General features: G+C 38.4%; 1 protein-coding gene across 1 annotated transcript in view; it reads right to left on the bottom strand.

Annotated features, from left to right (window-relative positions):
* The window catches only part of galnt9 (polypeptide N-acetylgalactosaminyltransferase 9), a 75,188-nt gene that overhangs the window by 43,076 nt on the left and 10,418 nt on the right, over window positions 1–21,694 (bottom strand). The window contains exons 2-4 of the mRNA XM_086076730.1: window positions 19,969–20,149; window positions 10,964–11,130; window positions 5,959–6,133 (exon numbers count right to left, since the gene is read on the bottom strand). Coding sequence (XP_085932856.1) covers window positions 5,959–6,133; window positions 10,964–11,130; window positions 19,969–20,149 — 523 coding nt within the window. The remainder of the gene's footprint in view (window positions 1–5,958; window positions 6,134–10,963; window positions 11,131–19,968; window positions 20,150–21,694) is intronic.

The raw sequence follows: 21,694 nt of genomic DNA, 5'->3' as shown, positions 1-21,694 counted from the left end.
AAAAGCAAACAAGGTACTTCATTCAAAACTGATAATCCAAAAGCTCCAAACAAATAAGGGGATATATGACTTGACTTGTGAAAAAACACTGCTGACAAGGGCATGACATGTATAATGAACCAATATAGTCTGAAACAAAGCAGAGAACATATGCTACATTCGAGTATGGTCGTTTTTTTCCTAGTTCCGACCTAAAAGCATTCAGGGCGAAAGTAAACAACCAAAATGGTGGATAGTAAATGGACTGCTTTTTTTATAATGATAAATTATTTTTTATTTTGGTCCTCGAAACACATTTTGACCTCCAGCAAACTTGCTTTCTCACAATTTTGCTTCATTTATTGTTTTAATGTTATTTCATAAGCATTCCATACAGTTCAGTCGTTCACTGTATGATTTCATGCAGGGAGAGAGCGGCATACTGTCACGTACATTGTGTTACATGAAGTCATGTTGAATATTTATGAATGAAGAAAGCTATCTATTTTTATACTCGAGTAAGTTGTGTTTTACCATTCACGGTCTGTGTTTCCAAAGAGGTCGCCATTGTAGAGTAACGTCACATTTTAGTCTGTCGGTGAAGGCGGAATACTTTTTGTCTTTCGACTTCGCAAGTGGATTTTCCAAGTTTCCCGTACACACTTCCTGGTTTGAACAAGGAAAAGTCCGACCGTCCTCGAATGCAACATAAATACAGACAAACAGACGAGACGAGAGACACCTGGACAGACACTTGTGGCTGAGGGAGCTGAATGGATGACACAAGGAACCGAGTTGACAAGCTCAGGTGGAAACAATAAAACTTGACGACAGACACCAAGGACACAAGGAAAACATTTCAACTAAGGCCCCGTCCACATGAAAGCCAGTTTCAATATATCCTCACAAGTTTTTTACCGTTTAGGCCGTTCGTCCACACGATGGTGTGGTTTTGGAGCTTGAAACCGAGCTTCAGAGTAGAAAGATTTCAAAACGCGCCCCGCACGCGTCCATCTGGACACCATATGCAGGATTCTCCTCCAGTGATGACGTAATGGTCGCAGCTGGATGACGCCGTATTGTCGCAGATTGATGACGTATGCGCCAATTCTCGCGTGACTGCCCGCGAACTGTCAGTCTGTCAACAACAATGGCGGATAGCCGTGTCGTAGTCGTTTTCCTTAGCTTGCTTTTGCTTTTGCAGCTAAATATTTTGCTTCTTTATTCCCACGTTCATCAAGCGGTGTTGTACTTGAGTCATTGTCACGTCTCCTGTGTTCGTCTTTTTCATGTTGTTTTGATACATGCTTATTCTGTAGATTGCAATGAATTTAGAAAAAAAAGTGTTCGTCTTCTTCACTGATTCTTCTTCTACGCTTTCCGTTAACTCCCTGTGACTGTGCTACAGCGCCACTATAGACATGGCATATACATTACAGCCGTTAAACGTCCTCAGCGTCTTCTTTTGGACGCACGCAAGTCTTGAAATGCTTTTGTGTGTATGAGATTTGTTTGAGGAACGATTTGCTCCCGTCTGGACGGGGCCAAACCCAAATCAACAAAACAGATCATGACACCAAAAGATGAGGTTTTGCACATCATTAATCCTTATAATTTTCTTCTGCCTGACTTTAAAGTATGAAAGCAGAATATTAATGTAGTGTCAGGTTTTTTTTTCTATTGTGGGTTGGTGACACATGAAAGACTCTTCCAGCAGTGTTACATTCCATTCCATTATGTTTCTATATTCGCGGAAGATGTGGCTGATAAAATCAAGAATCTCAACGTTTTTGTTTTACATCTTCGCAAAATGTATAAACACTGATATAGTATGTGTACTTGGCAATTGTATATGATACTACAGCACTACATGTGCTTGCCTTTTGCACAGACAGTGCAGGTTCAATTCCAGGCCAGTGCCACAATACCCAGCCACTGCCCAGTTCAAAGCATGGATTATTTCATTTGTTTATTTTTAATGGGTGGGTTGCATCAGGAAAGGTGTTCGGTGCAAAGACAAATAAATCAATGGGGTGACGCTTTGTGGAATCCCCCTGATCTGACGAGCAGAAATTGCAACAACTACAACACTACACAGGATATAAGTAGGGTCTAGAGTTTCGTACGTGTACAAGAGACATACTGTAATAATTCAAGCATGCATTTGATAAATATATATAACATAATGGAAGCATGTTTACTTTTTACAATAAAGATTTCCACCAATACCAGAGCACATGATACAGCATTGAAGATTCATAGGTAAATGTAGGGAAAAAGGAAAAGAAAGATAGATAGAAAAGAAATTATTGCATCCACAGCACAACAACATTCACCCAGCAGGGAATGGATGCCACGTTGCTAATGATTAATCATTAATAACCTGAAATTGCAACTGTGCAGAGGTTTGAATAAACGATAAATAACAATTTCCCCGGGTCTCTTCTGCAGTAATGGGGTTCAGGAGTGACAGACACAAGGTCCAAATCACAACACACTCCTATTTCCTCCCATTAATGTGGTTTATTTGACAAATAAAGCAAATAAGGAAGTTCACTTCTGTCAAGAGGGGCAGATTGATACAATTTCAGTGTTTACTTTAACTAATACACAACTGAATCATGGCAGACTGTGGTAAACTATACCCACATATTCATACAATATACTCACCCAAGAACACATTTTAAATATTTATTGTGAAGAAAAAAATAAAATTAGAAGCACACAGTGAACTACAAATGCAATGCAATGGTTTTTCCTTCCATTTTTCATGAGCTGTACTCTTTTGGTGGAAGATCATTTCTTTTAAAATATGGATAAAAGTCAGATGTGGTCCTTTGTCCTTTTTCTTTTCTTTTTTATTCCCATTGGAAGCCTATTAAGAGTTTAAACTCATGACTCCATGTATATTTTAGTTATATTTCATTTGCGTTGAAATGACTACTGACGTCCAGTCTACTGGTGTTTCAATGTTTGTCCCTTTCTCCTTTGCAAATGTCAAAAGAGTCATAAAGAGTCCTATACTGTTATACGCTAACAGTATCAAATAATATTCATTTCAATTCATGATGTTATAAATAAACATTCCCGGATGCACGTTTAGCCACTAACTGTATTCACAGCAAGTAAAAACAACTTTTCTTATTTCTGAAATGGGTGTAGTGGAAAATAAGCCATATTTAGTAACCTGGTGAAACCTGTCACTTCTCGTAGACCAAGAAGGCAAAAGGGTCTTTGCAGTTATGTCATCTTAACCAGTAATGTAAACAACAGGCAGCATTTCAACTGCAAATACACAGCAAATCACAGGGAACACCATGCCAATGAATCAAAACAGTGCAGCTGCAAGTTGGCAGCATTTTTGCTGGCTCAATATGCACAGACAACGTGCACAAGGTCATTGATGGAGACTCACAACATAGAGGAACCATCCATCTTACTAATCACTGGATGTGTCATGGTGAATAATCATATTATGATAAATAGCTGACGCCTTCCATTGTAACAAATAGGTTGTGGAGATAGAGGGTGAATCTTTGGGAATAAAGGAGATGCAAAAAATGCTTGCGCTTAGATGGCAGATTATGTAAATTCACACATTTACATGAGCACACAAAGCGGCACAAGCGCATGTCTTGAAAAAACATCTCCTGCTTTGGTGTATCCTCTCACCCTTTACCCATTTACTTTAGCTAAAATAACAGGAATTTTGCATAGACTTCAACAAAGATAACATTTTAAAGAGCTACCTTGTAAAAAAAAAAATGCCTACGCAGCCTGGTGTGTAAAACAAAAGCTGCGCGAGGGCCCAGCACGAGATGACAAGTAGGGAACATGTGCAAGGTGAATGGTCGACATAGTGGCGTAAACGGCACATCTATTTTAGAAACAACAGCAGATGGTGAACAGATGAAGGCAACAGGGGAATCAATTCATTTAGGTAATACTCTGATATAATGATACAAATGTTATACTGAGTCCTGTTTGTTTGATGGCAACTGGCTGGATCCCTCTCAATGACCTCCATGCATTGCGTTGTGTTCAAGCTATGAAAATATAGAAACTTCCAAAGTCTGAGAGGCCCTACAACATGATGAGGAAAAAAAAAAAACTATCACAGGAATAACAGTTGTGAACGTACCGTGTATAGTGTGCAGCCACACAGTACATTCAACACATCACACATGAACCGATTTCAGTCATGAACATTTCCAGGTTAGACGGGAAGTCTCGCAAGACCTCTCAAGATTAAACGTGACTTCAGAGTAAACAAACATGGCGGAGCAGTGGCGATAGTTTGTGCTTTGTTTTCAGTAGGAAGAAAACAACATAAAAACAAAAGCCGTTGGTCAAAGGAGTGGGGACAGCGCAAACCATGACTGTTTTGACTTCGTATTTCCCACCATTCTTCCTTGCCGCCTCTCTTTCTGATTGGCTGCGCTTCACTTTCAATTCGCTGCGTGCTTATTTGATGTGAGCTAATGGTGCTAACGGGATTAGCTTTTGATAACATTAATTCCTTTGGTGTTTCTCAGCACCCAGAGATGAACAAAATACCAAATATGACACTTAATGTATAGTATAAAGATTTGCTTGAATACAATGTATCTGACATCAAGATCCCAAGCTCTACGCCGACCATTTCCATCATCTGTTAAAACAAAATTGCATCTCTTGAACTTTTCAACTGTAGGGCACGAGATGTCTACACTGATTTTAAAGTCAAGGCCCACTTTTTCAGGGCTCAAGTTTGAACTAATTCTTGTCATCTTGGTTGGCTTTGAATTTAAATGAAATACAGTATATTCATCCTCATTTTGAGGATGATGCATGCAGTTGTTATTAAAAACTAAACTCCCTTTCCCCAAACATAATCAAACAGCAAGAATCATTGATAATGATTATTTCAATATTTATAATTTTATATTGTGTAACATATTATTTAGGAGCTATGCAGACTATATGAAGATTAAAATTCATTTAATCTGATGTCAATTCAAAATACAGTTTTTCTAGTGCAGGCGAGAAGCCAGCACTGCTGAAAATATCATATTGTGACTCTACAAAATGATATAGACGAACTGCAATGAATACTTTATGAGTCATTCAATGGAGAAGAAAGGATATAAATTCAGAGGCAAATTGTGTCTGTCGGGTTATAAGAGGTTAGCATTGGGGGGGGTTGCAGATAATGAGAGGACTTCTGAACAAAAAGAGTGCATCAACTTACAAATACCTGTTTCAAATTGAGGTTGTACATTCAATAAATAAAGGTTTCCAGGTTTATTTAGACTATCTACAATATGTCAAGTAAGCTCGAAAAGCCACCACACAAACCACTGAGATTTACCCTTACATTATTTTAGTCTGTCAAGCAAAATGCTTCCGTTCACGTTCAGATATTGAAGTGAAACTTACACCTGTATGACAAAAGCTTCATCTTCCTAAAATAAATATATATTGAAAAGTTTGACTTTGTCAAAATGTCTGATCTTGGAACAATCCATAAACAAGTGCTGTCTATCATATACACACTATTGCTTGCACGAATGTTTTGCTGGTAAACGTATGCAGCAGTTCGACATTGGACTGAGACTCCCATATGCAATTTCACAGCTCAAAAATATCCCCACAGCTTTGAGCAAAATAATGTAAAAAGGATACATGTGAGTGCCATCCTTAATTACATCCGCTCCCACCTTTCAGTATTTGGCCCTCTTCCTTCTCCTGTGAGTTTCATTTAATGTGCCTTTTCAGCCTATATTCTAACTAAACTTGCCGGAGAAAGGAAACATGTATTTGATAGCATTGGATCATTACTGATAAGGTCAGGCAGTCGACTAAAGTGCATATTTCCGTGATACTACTAATTTTAGATGACATATTTCTCTACGGAAAAGATAAAAAAAAGGAGACACAGGTCAGAGAAGACACAGGTCGACCTTTGCCCGGTTTGTGTTAAACATGACCTTCTCTTACCAGCCAATGTTGAACTCGACGTGGGCATCAAAGAAGCCAACAACAGGAGCCGTGGCTGCGTTCCAGCCGTGTATCCTGGCTCGGATCAGACCCTCCCGTTTGCTGTTCCTCACTATCTTGACCAGGCCAGGGTAACGTTTGTTCACATACTGATCCAAGTTGAATTTCAGCTCCACTGTAAAAGGGCACATTAGACAGTTCATTAAAGTGACATGCAAAGACAGTTGTAAGCAATTGAGTGCATCCGACATCCGACATACAAAGGTTAGGTTGTCAAGCATTTAAAATATCAACCTTTCACAGTAAATGATTTTATTGTTGAACGATTTCCTTTTTTACCTTCATGAAAAAATGGAAGTTAGGTCTCGCACTGCATGTCCTGTCAAAGGTAGTCAAATAACCAAAGAAAACACGTTTACTGTGGTAGTCTGGAAGTAAAGGCGTGTTTGCGTGTGTTCTTTATTCTGTCACAATCTGACGTTAAAGAGGAGTGTTCAAATATTTTCACGAGCAGTTCATGAAAGACTTACAAGGAAATTAAAACGATGCAGCAATGTAATTATACTGTATACTGGTAGCTGCATAAAATCTGTATTTACTGCTTTGCTCTCTGTACAGAAATGGCGATTCAAACCCGAATCGATTAAGTCCCCAGTTAGTATGACTCAGAAATTTGTTTCAATCAGTGAAACTTTTGAGTGAACATACTTATCGGAATCAAATTCATGAGGTGATTTGTTGCCTTCTCTTGTTGTACGGGTGCTGCACTGCAAGTATGTGAGGGTCCACTGTATAAAATACATTATGTAATAATTACTGCAAGAAAAGGTACCGTGTGTAACCCAAGCAAATATAGCACTGGCCTTCATCCACAAAGGGAGAATTATGGAGCTTAGAATATGATGTAGAAACATAGTGAATATAAAAAAAAAAAAACATTCATCAACCCATGAATACATGGTACAAATGTTCATGGAGCATTATCATTTTTTTTTATGACAAAAGAATTATGGTAGAACTTGTAGCTAGAATCGATGGTGATTATTTGGTATACTATGTTTTGTACTATTTATAATCTCTCTTGCACACCACCCACCCTCCAATTTTGTGCACAGCTTCGTGAAGAACATCAGATTGCATTCAGTTTTTTAACATGTTTACATCCCTCATATTTCTGCAGAGTTTTAATAATATTTTTTCATGGTACAACGCCGAAGAAGTGGCATTTTAACAGAATGAAAGGTAGTCATTGTACATCTTAAATAACAGTATAAATGTACTGTTCCCTCAAAATATAGCCATTAATAGCTACTTGACCCCTGTCAACAAAAGTGAGTACACCCCTAAGTGAAAATGCCCAAAGTGTGAATATTTCAAAGCCACCATTATTTCCCAGCATTCTAAAAAAAAAAAAAAAAAAAAAAAAACATATGTAATTGATATAATGATTTTGTGCAGCCTGTCACAATGTCAAATTTTTTATTTTTTTTAAAACCTCTTCTCGTCATAAAAGCTTCAGTTTGTTGCTGCATTCTAGTGTGTTTTCCAGATTGAAGGAGACATGCCTTTAACTATTCCAATTTACTGTGTAAAGAAGTGTGCACTTTTTGAAACTGTTCAATTTAAATGGTTGGCAGAAGCATAAAAAATACTTTTGACTGACACAATGCAAATTTTTAGAAGGACTGGAATGATTCCAACATTTAACAGCACATGCTAATCAGATTTTCAATCTACGAATATACTTTAATTTGTTAGTTTGTTAAGGAATGTAAGTTTTCAGGCCTCATTAAGTTTTTGCTGTAATGGTGAGTCACATTAATTGGAGTCATTCTACCGCACACACTCACACACAAGCGCACACACACGCACACGTTCAGCCAAAGTGCAACTCATCAAAAGATGAGGATAATGTCACATGCTGTCCAAACTAACTAATGTGTTGTGTAGACATGCTAGGAAAATATGTCTTGTGTGTGATTTATTATAAACGTTTCAATTCAATGTGAGGAGAGGAATATGCCATTTAGAAATGGTGAAGAGGCCGAGCTTGCTTATTTGTCTTGCTTCAGGTCAGCCAGTCACTGAAGAATATCAATAACTGCGAGTCAAGCATGACAACAGCAATCAACTTTACATAAAGGAGAAGATTGAAAGGCTTGTTTGATTTATAAATTCCTTATTTTTTTTTTTTAACTACGGGACAGTGTGTGTTAAAATATGACTACAGTTTCAGCATTTGAGTGCTTTCCGTGTGGTTCAAACAACTGCATATGGTGATCGCATCCTGAAGAAGCTGTTTTCCTTTGGTCATTTCATATACACTTTAGATTAATGCAGTGTGTTTGTTCACTTGAGGGTTTAAAATACGGTAATAAAATAAATAAATAAAAATTATGTGTGATTGTTTAATTAATTCTGGACAAGCAAATTGTTAACTTCATTAAATACTTAAAAAATGTTAAAGTCCTATTTTTTCTTTCTTGTTACTCATTTATGAGTAACAATAATTATGATTGTTTTTGTAAATAAACATCATCCTCTAAAATGGGTTGTTAAGAGGTTTGTCTCATTTCACAAATGTCATTGAGCGAGTGTTAAATACATTTGCAGTTTTATTGCCATCTTCAATAGCATATTCAAGTAGATTTTCTGACTGTACCTAAGGACTATGACTATGACTATGCCTAACCGACTTCCACAGTGGGCAAACAAGATGAATAATCTTCCTTCTGGCACAGTTAAATGTATTAACTTTTTGTCCAAAGACACCAGTCACAAAGAAAACAACATTTGACGCTTGGCTTCAAACCATCACGTCATCAACTCATTGTTTTACTAGTTATTGTGGCATAACCAGGAAGCTCGCTAACCTGTTTTTCAGAATTGGTCACATGATGTTCTGCATATGGATAACGGATAAATAAATAAGTGCTTTCTAGTGAAATTTGGGTTAGTTGAAAAAGGCAGCTTCAAAACGTGAAATAGTAGTAAATAATACTTTATAGACTTCACAGTAGAATAAAAAGAAAGAGTCTAGTTTGGACTATTTAAAATTGTAAAGTGTAAACAAAAGCAAAGATTACATTAAAGTATTGTGAGGATTTAATGAGGACATGTGTGTACTTCTGTTGCTTATATATATTTTTGAGACCCACAGATTGGAGGATGTTCTATGTGTGCCTTTTAGTTGAATTTATATTTTTAGGTTTCTCTTTACTCTGCCAACCTGAAAAAGGTTGACCGTGTTGAGTGAAGAGCGCCCTGGTGCCGTGTTCCTCCCACTCTTAACACTAAAGCCTTTGTGACGTGGAGTTGAGCATCATGACCTGATGTATCACACAACATAAGACTTTGTTCTCATCACCATGGAAACAGTAGAAAATAGATTGCAAAGGGATGAGACTTGTCCGATCATTTTTGCATTCTGTTTTTGTACCTGTAGACAGAATTCAGTCCCAGGGGTTCACACTCAGGATAATGGTCAGAGCTCATAATTCTATTTACAGGTATACATACACGGTCTGTAAGTTTTACATGTTAATGTGTTACTGGTCAAAAAGTAAAGCATATAACTTCTTCTTTTTTTTTATCTCACATGTGGTTCATTTTTGGAAATCTGGTATTCTGAGGTCTGAATCTGGCCTCGATGACATGCTTATTGTTTATTTGTATCCCCAATAGCTGCCACATTGACAATAGCTGCTCTTGCTGTGTCACAGGTTAGTGAGTGGTGGAGTGGGGGCAAAGCCAAGGGGTCCCAAGGGCAGGGAAGGCTTCAAACAATAACAGAGAAACCACATGGCAAAAACTCCAAAACTCAAAAATACTATGGAGACTTGTAGGGCAAGAGCACAAGAGCATGGGGATTGATGCAATACAATAGTTGATGACCAGAGAAAGACTGAACGGACCGCGGGGAACTAAATACTCACAGACTAACAATAGAGGTTTAATGAGTAACAAGACAAGTGAGCAGATAAGAGGAAGTAACTCACAAACACAGGTGAACCAAAAGGGAACCGAAACAACCTATGAATAAAAATTGGATATCTTGAGTGTAAGCAAGCAGATCAGGGGTCCAACACCGAGACTAACCCTGAACAGTGAGTTGACATTAGTGATGGGAAAATGAAGCTTCATGAAGCACTTGTGATATTTTTTGACTCCCCTAGATGGTGCTCTTGGTTTAAATATAAAGGCTAGTGCAAAGGAAATTGATTACATTTCCACTGCATCTTTCAACCAAGAGTGCCATCTAGAGGAGTAAAAAAATATCACAAGTGCTTCATGAAGCTTCATTTTCCCATCACTAGTTGACATACACTGAGAGGGGAAACTCTCTGTTTTCGGTCCCAGGATTTGAGGTAGTTATATCAACGCAGAGTAGTTTTCAATGGAGCCCCGATTTGTCGACTCATGATGGCAACGGGGAAGCGCAGAGCGTGGCGCCGCCCTCTGCTTCCGTGTTGTTGTTTTTTTACCCCTCTCAACAGAAAATCTTAATGCGATCATATGGCGACATAACATGTTTTAGAAAAAAAAGTGCAACAGCGCAGAGGCTCCCCATAGAGGAAGGCAGAGTAGGAGAACATTGCTGCTTGGGTCAATGCGTACATTTAAATGTAGTCCTTTGCCATCACAATAATATTACAGGGGAAACCTGTGGAATGGTAACTCATTAATTCATTTCGTTTAGGTGCCATCCTGCGGGGGAGAAGCACACTTGACTTAAGATGAAATATCCATCCATCCATTTTCTTAACCACTTTTCCTCACAAGGGTCGCGGGGGGCGCTGGAGCCTATCCCAGCTGGGTTCGGGCAGGATTCAATCACACATTACAACCTGAACTTGTTGAGATACATGCCACAGTCTCCAAAATTATTCTATTAATTTATTCTATTCATTTATTTAAAAAGTCTTAGTTTACATTTAAACTTGAAAAATAAATAAATGAAACTGAGTTTGACCAGCATTAAGGGTGTTGCTGTGCTGTTACTTACCGCTGTCACTATTGTCATCCACCAGGATGATCTCCTTGAGCAGGTGAGCTGGCGTGTGGTTGACCACACTGTGGACGGAGCGCAGGATCACTGACAGAGCTTCGTTCACAAAGATAAAGACCACAGAGATCTGAGGTAGGTCCTCTGGATATGTCAGCTGCTTGCATCTGGAAAGATAATTTCAACATTATTACCATTTCATAATAATGATATCATTGCTGAAACAGATCTTGTATTTGATATAATTTGACCTAAAGTGCCTAATTTAGATGCAGCCTCAGTTTTTATGTAAGCCCTGGCGATTATCACATTTAGTTCTGTGCAGGCAATTAACCCTACTGTTATAGTTACCTGGAGTTTGACCCATGCTGGGCCAATTACTAAAATGAACAGCATTCACATATGTTGAATATGTTGTCCTTCAAACAACAAAGTCTTGCATCCTAGCTCATTTAAGTCAAAGCCCCCTTTCACTTCCAGCTGAGTACAATGTTTTCTTCACACATACACTTTGAAGTCAGAAACACGACCGTTGACAGGCAAGAAGCCTTTCGGTGAGTTTCATACATACGAACACACACAACTTTACTACAAAGCTGCTCCAATTAGGTTTCTCACATAACAGCTGACAAACCCATTTTACTGCTTCAGACTCCTTTTCCCGAGTCTTTACAGAGATAATGAATTTGCAGTGTTGAGACACAGTTATATATTTAAAAAATGGAACACTTGTACTCTATATTAGAACATCAAATTTAGATGAGGAAACTAGTGTAAACAAACCCATAGTTGAATGTGACCCTAAGATCTCTGGAAGTACAGTATTTATCAACTTCAAGGCAGATTACCGGCATAAGATGAAGTGACGTTTTGCATTTAGCAATTGGAACCATTGATGCAAGAGCAGTTAACATATTGATTTGTCAGAATGTATCAATCTCACTCCTCAGTCTCTGCCTCATAGCATATCTGATGTGACAGAGACGTTGAACCTTAAGAATCATCACTTGGCAGGTAATATGTACGTGAATCGCAAATTAGAAACGTTACATGCAAGAACATTTTAAATTTGATCGCATGAAAACAAAGTTGACACTGAATTAAATTGCTTGTGAAGGATATTTGTGTGATCACAGTTCAGCATATAAAAGTTGGCTTGCTTGATCAAAATTGGAATTTATTTCAACGCTGGTGTGATTGTGTTCTTTTCAAAGGCAGCATGTTTGCCATTTCAACTCTGCAGGTGCTCTGTTGAACGGGGACATCAAACAACTGATGGACGGGGGAGGAAAGGCGACCCATTAGGTGGATCCCAGCATGATGCTGAGGTTACATCCTCCTCTTCTTTGCCAGTGTGTCTGTTGTCAACATATAATGATGCAAACGTTCATATTTCATACATGACACCAAACCAGTGATTTGAGGTTATGGGGATTCACAATAGCTTATTTACTCTCCCTCGCCAGCGGCTTAAGCAGCGCACACACCAGCCCCTTCTTTACACTCCAAGTCAGCGAAGCCCAATTCTCAGATATCTCTGAAAGATTATCCTGACACAGTATCCTGTTCCTGTACTCGCAAAACGGTCATGGCCGGCAACTGTGAATATTATAGCTGTTCAATATTTCCTTGTCAATCCCTATGTGTAACACTGAGTTAGGCCCAGCTTTGTACACACATTATTGAGACATGAAACTGAAAGATAGAAAAGCCGCGCTGTTTCTAATTGGCTATTTGTTCTACCATTTGTTCTTTGTAGTTTCTGTCACTCTGGATGCTTCCTCTCACAAGTCAGTAACTACATCGTCAGTACAGACGCATTATTTGTGTGGTGTGGTGTGCTGTGTGAGTTGATCATTTTGAGTACATCGCAGACTATAAGAGCAGCAAGAAAACATGGTGGTTTCTTCCATGTGTAGGGTCACTTGCATTCCAAAATACAAATTCCAAAATTCCCGGATCCCACTGAGGGGCGAATGTTTGCGAAGGTAGCGAATGTTGATTTTGTGTCAGCGTTTGCCAGGGCCTGTTCAAGGTCGCAAACGTTAGCCAAATGTTTGCCAGACTTTCCTCAACAGTTTAACGTTTTTTCTTGTTACAAAGAAATTTTATGTTCATAATTTCTTTGCGATACAAAAATCTGTCGGCAACCCTAACAGCATTGCAACCTTGACAAAAAATCAGTATGTGCTACCCTCGCAAGCACTCACACACAGCATTCCCCACTCAATGGGATACAGCTGATTGGAATGTGCGCTTTCATGATTTGGATTCAGATCCAATTTTGCCATTTATATGACAAACAAATGTATTTCTCAGAGATTTGGTTTATAAGGTCAAACGTCTATCCAAGCAATAATTGTTGCTAAAATAATTGATCCACCTGACAGCTGAGAGATTAATCTGATTACTGTATATGATTATAGCAATACTACATGCCTTGGACGAGTCATTTTATCTTAATCCTAGAAGTACCGACATAATTGATTCAGTCTTGAAGCATATGTGTCAATTTGTTGCAAAAAAAGACCCCAGAAGCAGGGTTATTACAGTTTGGGAATTTTTATTTTATTTAGTTTTAGTCAGTGCAGCTCTCTTAGTTTTTAATTAGTAGTTTTAATTATTTCAAGAATGTTTAGTGTTAGTTCATTTTAGAATTAGTTTTCTTTTCTTTTTTAAAATGTTGTGTATTGTGTGCAAGATTTAATTAACACCATGGAAAAATGAAAAAAAAAAGCAACGCACTTTTTACCTAGCATTGCGTTTCGGCTGAATTAAATTAAAAAGCTGGCAAGGCGATCCATTGGAGCCAAAAGTCAAACACGCAAAATTGTCACCTAGGAGTGGTGTCATCTGAAGGTGCTTTTCTATTGTTTGCTGCTTGAAAGATGAAAACTAAGGACATTTTCACTATAATTATAGTGAGTTTTAATTAGTTTTTGTAAACGTAAAATGTAATTTCAGTTAGTTATTTTCTTTTTTTTTAAGCATTTCCATTTTTATTTTATTTAATTAACAAAAATGTTTTTTTGAATTTTTGTTTTAGTCATTTCGTTATCTAAAATAACCTTGCCCAGAATCATTTAAATTGGCATGTACCTGTGTTTGTTGTTTGCATTTGCCTGTTCACACCATCATTACACTCACGTTACCATTGCCCACAAAAAAGACCGGCCTTTTTTATAAGCAGGCCAGGAATTTTATTTTAATACATTCATAAAATTGATACAAAACAACTTTATTTTTCGTTGACTTTACATGTCTTATATTAATCAGTCCACGTCTACAGTAGCTAGCAAAATAAGCATGGTGAGTTTGATGCAGCATGTCTTTAAAACATGGCTTCAACCTCTCTTCTTAAGAATAAACATGATTGATGCTCCAACCAATGTATTATTTCAGTCATTTTCTTATGCACGAGTGCTCTCCCACTGCAACTTTATTTGTTCTTTCTCACAGCTTTCTCTTCTGTCGCCACTCTTTCTCTATGGCCTCCCTCAATCAGCCCTGCCAAGTGTATAAATACAATGACAAATCTGCCAGTGAGTTTGTCTTGGGATCGTTTTGCATCACAGTTTGACTTTACAGAGTCAGGCACCACATTGCAGGAATGCAAGCCAAAAATACACTGTAGACATATTTGGTTTCTGTAACATTACTTAGGTAGAGGTATTAGTTAAGGAATTTATTCAAACGTCACACTGGTCACATATTAAGCTCTTCTGGTTGACGTGAGGAAGTGAGACTAGATTTCACTTGTGAACCCATATTTTGACAATGTTCCATTTCCCTAGTCATTGGATCCAAATGTAGGACATCGATCGACCTTTTCATTTGTACCTGTCTGCACTGGTGGGGAAGTCTTGTAAAGCTTTATCAGAGTGAGTGATTGACTCATCTGCTTGAAATGGGCCTGAACTCAATGGCCAGCACTCACAATTTGACCAAGAACAAGCTTTGACAGAAACAGAACGCCAAATTAAGATGAATTTTCAAGACACAGCCCCCATCTCCACCTGCGATCTCTTGCAGGCCCAGCTGCTGGCTTTGGCTATTTTCCCCACAGTTGTCCATGCTGTGATTTCAATATTCAACTAAACCAGTGCATTACCATGGTTACATTTCAATCCATAAATATGTCCTGAGAGAAAGACACTTCACCCTCTATAAAATCAACTCAGGAGATACCTACTATCACTGAAAAGTGCAGCCTTGGAGAGTAATGGAATAAATGTACTGGCATTACAAACAGTATATAGATTAAATTTTTTTTAACTGTAGTCAGTTACAGTCAGAGAAAAACACGATGAGATTACAGGGTTTCAAAGATTTTTTAGACAATTTCGCAGGATTGTAATTTCCACGTGGACAATGACACAGTGTTGTTTATTTGAGCCCTCAGCACAACAAATTAAAAAATGGTCAAAACTCTCATGTAGCTCCATGGGCTGGCTGACCTCCACACTCCCACTGTGCCTGTGAGCAAACGGGTCTGATGCCAAGGGAGGCGGAGGAACCAGTTGTGTCCTACAAACGCGCCAGTTTAAAAGCTTCATGGAGGAAAGGAAGAAGTAGTGACCGGCATTTAGACTAATTGGAACATACATAGAAAAGTTGGAGATGTCTAGAGTCCTGCGCCGTCCTGCTACGGCGGAGTTAACTGCTAACACCGCTACACCGCTAATCTGAATTCCACCTTCCATACAAACCACTAACCAATTTAATATCTCAACACCATATTAACAATAAAAACGGATAAACTTGTGATTGGGATAAAGTGTTTTTTCGTGGTTGATGTCACGTATCTTCGTCATCAACGTATCATAATTACTCTGTGTGTGCGTGCGCGTGCGTGGGTGTGCGTGTGCGTGTGTGTGTGTGTGTGATGGAAGCGGGAAGTGGGTGTTGCCTTCCTAAGCTTGATGTGTCCTCTTTTTCCCATTTTAGACGTTATAACAAAACTTTGTCATGTAGCAAACAAATCTACTTTCCATCCATCCATACAAAAACGGGGTATTCAGTGGGCTTTATGGATTGATTTTCACCATTTGCAGGCTGGATTGGTTCCAATCCTCTGCAAATAGCGGCGGTCCACTGTATAAAAAAAATATATTAAAACATTATTTTTTTAAACATTTTTTATTTGCATATTTTGAATTGGAGTAATTAAAAATAATAAAAGTGACATTAGAATAATGGTACTTGTGTTACGTTGTTAACTACAGTTGGGTTTTAACCGACAACTAGTAACTGTGTCAGAATGCATTTTAAAAGTTACCCTGAGTCCCAACCCAAGGAAAGAGTAAAGGTTAGCTTCAGATTCACAGACAGCATTAGGTTAGCCCAGGGATAGGCAAGTTTGGTCCTAGAGAGCCGCAGTCCTTTATGTTTTCGGTGTCTCCTGCCTCCAACCCAGGTGTTTCAAATCATCAGCTCATAATTACGTTCTGCAAGAGCCTGTTAGCTGTGTTCGAGGAGGGAGACATCAGAAATAAGCAGGACTGCGGATCTCTAGGACCAAACTTGCCTACCCCTGGGTTAGCCTGTTTCCTTACTATCCTCTATTGCCTTGACTGGTGGTCAGCCTCCTCCTACACAAAGACAACTTCATGTCCAAAAATCTTGGGGGCGGCAGACCAGCTGTGTATTACATTTATTGAATGTTTTCACAAACTAGATAGTAAATCAAGTCACAAATGTGTAACAGTATCTTGGAAGGGGAGAACTTCAAAATTAATGAAAATGATCAAATTATAGAAATGTATTTTTCAATTTGTGAATGTGCTGAGTTATTTTTGTTCCATGAACAGTAGTGTTACCGACATTTCAGCCTTTATTGTTTTTTCCTCCCATGGCCCAAAAACCCATTATCATACCAAGGCCACGGCCCAAGGACAGCAAATACAGCCTACTTAAGTCCCTGTTGGTGTCTGGCACGGTCTTGAAGGGCAAAAGAGAAAAACAGGCATGCGGGCAGTGATTTGGGGATTATATGCTTTCCTGAAAAGGGCTCCATCAACTCCTCTGTTAAAAGACTAAGACAGAAGACGCTATGTGATCACCTGTCTTTGATGAGGCACAATCACAGATCAGAACTGAAAATAGAATATTCAGCCCTGTAGACAATTTACAGTCTTCATTGAACACAAGATGTACGTTTTAGAAATGTGGGAGGAAGCTGGAGTATCCACAGATGCACACACGGTAAAAAAAAAAAAAGATTTTGGAGAGAGGTAAATATAATCCACAAAAATCATCTCAAATTTACCTGATTACTTTAGACAGCAAAGGAATTATAAAATATGGGGTACATTTCATTTACACGATCTATTATGCAACAGTAAAAAGTGTTACCAATAAAAACTAAATACAACCAAAATTTAGTAAAACATAACTAACTGGCATCGGTCTGCACCGCATTATGCGCATGCGTCATCATTTCCGTAGCGTGACGTCATCGGCCAGTGGAAGTCTTCCGCCCAGTGGAGGAATGATTTGCATTTTCTAGCTAAACAGCCAACCAGAGTAATCCCAATTTTGTACACTGCAATTAATGGCACAAACCATGTCTAAAAAGTACAATGGCTCTTACTTATTTACAATTATAAACACTGCTTTTTACTTAGATTTGCTCCTGCTTGTATTTTTAACCCTGACATTTTATTTTATGAAACCATGACAGTAGTTGGTCTCACCAACAATGACTTACGATACGACACGTAGCAGTTGTAGGGAGGTTCTTCCTGTAACATACTGTCAGATCAGTGGCCACGTTACGTTGTGTACGTAATACGCACACACGTGAAATATTTGAGTATGTAAGTTTATAATACTAATGTACTAAGTATTTTAGTGCGTATTTAACGCGCTGCAAACTTAATGCACGTACCCTCGCCGTAGAGTTTCTCACTGTCACACTCATGAAAACTCTATAAACTAAATTTGTATATGACTAAATCATTTCATTCTCCTTTGTTAATGTGATCATTTAATTGCATTCATAACTCGTTACGTCCAACATGGTAATTAATTTGGAGTAGTAGTATGCTAAGAAATTGTGAGTAGATTTTACCCAATTAAGTATTTCATAACTACAGAATTAATGTAATATTAAATCACGTTGTATGACTTATATTTATGCAATTAAAGTGGCTGCAAATTGTTACTCTACATTTATTGGGTCCATTCTATAGATTGTTTTGTTCAGTGAACATGCAACCTTCACAAAGAGAATCAAACCCTGAACCTCAGAGCTGCGAGGCAGATGTTCTAAACCCTGGTACATTGCTGTTAGATCAGAATTAGATCAGGTTAAATACATTTGACTGACTGACTTACTGTGTCTGACTTCTAGACAGCCAGTAAAGACAAATAAAATCATCATTTGTAGACATCCAGAGAATGGCTGTGAAGGAAATAAAGTTTCATATCCACCATTATTAGTTTTGTTTTTCCTCTTGATTACCTATACAAAATTGCGTGTTTTGTTTGGACCTGCTTTGAGTCTCATTGTTTCTGAATTAGTACAATTAAAAATGTCTGGATAACAGCTTGAAAGGAAAGAAGTACAGTATACGAGGAAGAGGAGCTTGCAGAATGTAATCCCAGCAGTACAACTACCATTAAACAGAACAAAGTAGACGCCATTTAATAATGGAAGCAGCCACTTCAACAAATCCCAAACCCTCACTTCCCTTGTGTGGGAAACCCTTTTTTTTTTGTAAAGTCAATTTTGAAAAAAAAAATCCTAAAACCCCTTCTACTCCAGAGGTACTCTCTGCTGACTTTATTAATTAACAAGCTTTTTTTTTTTAATTGCCCTTCTCCTGTCTCCAGCCTTGACTAGTTTCCCGTTAAAAAAAAATAAAATAATAAAAATAAATAATAAAGCAGTATGAATGAAATTGTTGCCCCTAGTATTACAGCCCTCAGAAGTCCCTGTTGGCTGTTCGATTCCTAACCATTCTCACATCCCACACTCACACAGTGATAATGCCCAAGCTCTCACCCAAAGCATCTCAAGCAGGACAAATTGTTCATTTAAAAATGACCTGTTGCCAAGAGACCATTGAGTCTCTTATATGAGGAATACCATTGTCTGGTCGTTTCATTTATGATGGGTTTATGTGCGCTTAAAGAAATTTTATTTTTTGCTCTTTCACTGGGTTGCTAACCTTGCCAACTAAGCTATTCAAATCACAAACTAGGGCTAGTGCTGCCCCCCTAGAAAGAAATAGGCTATGTGTGTATATAATACATACTTTACTTTGCTGACTGTAGGCCTACAAATGGCTAAGTCGGTGTCCACCTGCTTTTCATTGTCAGCATGACCTTTTACTTTAATTTGTCTTCTTAAAGGACAAACTAATCTTTCCACAGAGCCTACTCATGATTGTTTCCAATCATTACCCGTGCTTGACACTTAACTTAACAAAAATGCTGACCAATGTAGAACTAAACTATTTCTGTGGTAAACAAGTGACTTCCAGCATAATTTGCAATTCAGGCAGGTTTGTAATACACACAATTCCACTGAGAAGCTGAGGGCAGCCTGCACGTAATTATCGCCATAAACCACCCGCTGTGCAAGAATGTCCCAAAGGAGCCGTTTTACATTTTACATTTACAAGGGTCAATTTGAATTTTTGTGTTTTATTCATGCAACATTCCATCCGCAACTCTCCCGCAGCATGAGGGGACATCTTGTTTTGGGCCATAAGATAAATGAGATAGATATACTTATTGAAATCAAACAATGTAGAACACAATGTTACCTTGTACTGCAGGAGAGTTGCAGAACTCATTAAGCAAAGTATTATAAAGAATAGAGAAAGAGAACTGTACTTTCGAGTAACTTTTTTTCACTGTGTTTTCACAAAAATGAAGCCCATTAACTGCTGCTGGAGTCATGCTGGTCTCCAATTATAATCCTATCGGATCAGCAGTTGTTGATGGAGGGACAACGTACATTCCAGAAAACGGCAACAGACTGACAATGTGCATACTTTTTCGGCCGGTAGTCTGGGATGCTCCTGTCCAAGGAGATCCTGTCACTGAGCTGAGCGTTGTAGCCGTACTCTTCGTACTTCCCCTCGGCATCACGGCTGTCCTCCCCAAGTGAGGCGGCAGCTCCCCCCTGACCGAGTCCTCCTGGACCCTCCACCAACCCCATGGGTTTTGCTAAGCCTGCCAAAAAAAGGGCACGGAGTATCAGAGGTGGATGCAAACAGAGTAGGCAGATTTAGGTGAGCAGAGCGGGCATGTAGAATGGCGGCTGATTGACATTTGATGACAGCATGCAGCTCCGATACAGCAAGGCCCCATCCGGAGGGCATCATTATGCTGTCTGTCAATGACAGAGCTGCAAGACACTCACTTGGACAAGGACATGACTGAGCCCTACAGCAGGGGAGAAGCTGAGAGGTATAAACGCCAACAGGGATACTGGAAAGAAAAACTGACGAATGAATGATGACTGACAGACAAAAACTTAAACTATGTGACAGCTGGATTATTCTGATTATCATTGATTGCCTGGGATATTTACACAGTGCGGATGACACAAAAATAATGACGCATAGTATTGGAATGTCATACCGTAGTGATGGGAAAATGAAGCTTCATGAAGCACTTGTAATATTTTTGGACTCCTCTAGATGGCACTCTTGGTTGAAAGATGCAGTGGAAATGTAATCTATTTCCTTTGCACTAGCCTTTATATTTAAACCAAGAGCACCATCTAGGGGAGTCCAAAAATATCACAAGTGCTTCATGAAGCTTCATTTTCCCATCACTATCATAATGAAAAGAGCTTTTTCTGATGTCATCATCAACAGTAAACCATATGCTATAGGGAGGCAAGGGGGGTGGGGGGTGAGTACATGCTGCAATGCCAGGGGGAGCGTTTGTGAGCATTTTCAAATTGTTCCTCAGTCAGTAACAAGTTTGAATTGGTAGATACTTGCTGAAATTCAAAATTCACTACAAAAGTTGAAAACCTCAAAAATGTAAACGTATCTGATGATGCCAGCATTTCACAATTGCATATACATGGCACATTCAGAGTCAAAATAAGTCATTTTTATGGATGTTTATCTTATCCATCTACTAGAGAGTTAGTGAAAAATGAAATTCTCATCATTTGTCTTATTTGATTAGTATTATATAAATAAATAAATAAATAAGGTGGAAGGATATCATTAGTCCACAAAAAATGTTTTAAGCCTAAATTATCGTGTAGTGATTTAAAAAAAAAAAATAATAATAATAAAAACTTTTCATCAGGCGCCAGATGTTACGTTATGTTTTTGGAATGTATTGTAGAGGCATTGTGCAGCATAGTGAATGGGAAATTCTGTAAGTCTGGACTTGATCCATGCAGGTTCTCTAAAAATCACTACGAGTCCGCAGGTCTTTTTCTCTATAATTCGGAGTCCTTGGTCATCCACCGCCCCCAACACAATACGCTTCTTCAGTCTGGCAGAATTAATTGTGGGATTTTATGTCAGACTTAAAATACACTGATTAAGGTGACTCATCATGACATTAACTTTCAAAGGGGATAGATAAGAATATATTTTGTCCCACAGTCCAGCAAGCCTATCATCAACAAGGATCTCTTACTTCCTAATGTTTTTTTTTTAAATCTTCATTTAAACTTTATGTGCAAATACACAAGCCAGCAACAACATTCTAATTACTTGCAAAGTATGATATCAATACAAGAGCTAT

Source organism: Leptonotus elevatus, chromosome 5 (genome assembly GCF_054856555.1).
Source record: "Leptonotus elevatus isolate MCC_2025b chromosome 5, RoL_Lele_1.0, whole genome shotgun sequence".
Lineage (NCBI taxonomy): Eukaryota > Metazoa > Chordata > Actinopteri > Syngnathiformes > Syngnathidae > Leptonotus > Leptonotus elevatus.
The sequence above is the reverse complement of the archived record's forward strand: the minus strand, read 5'-3'. Positions and strand labels throughout refer to the sequence as shown.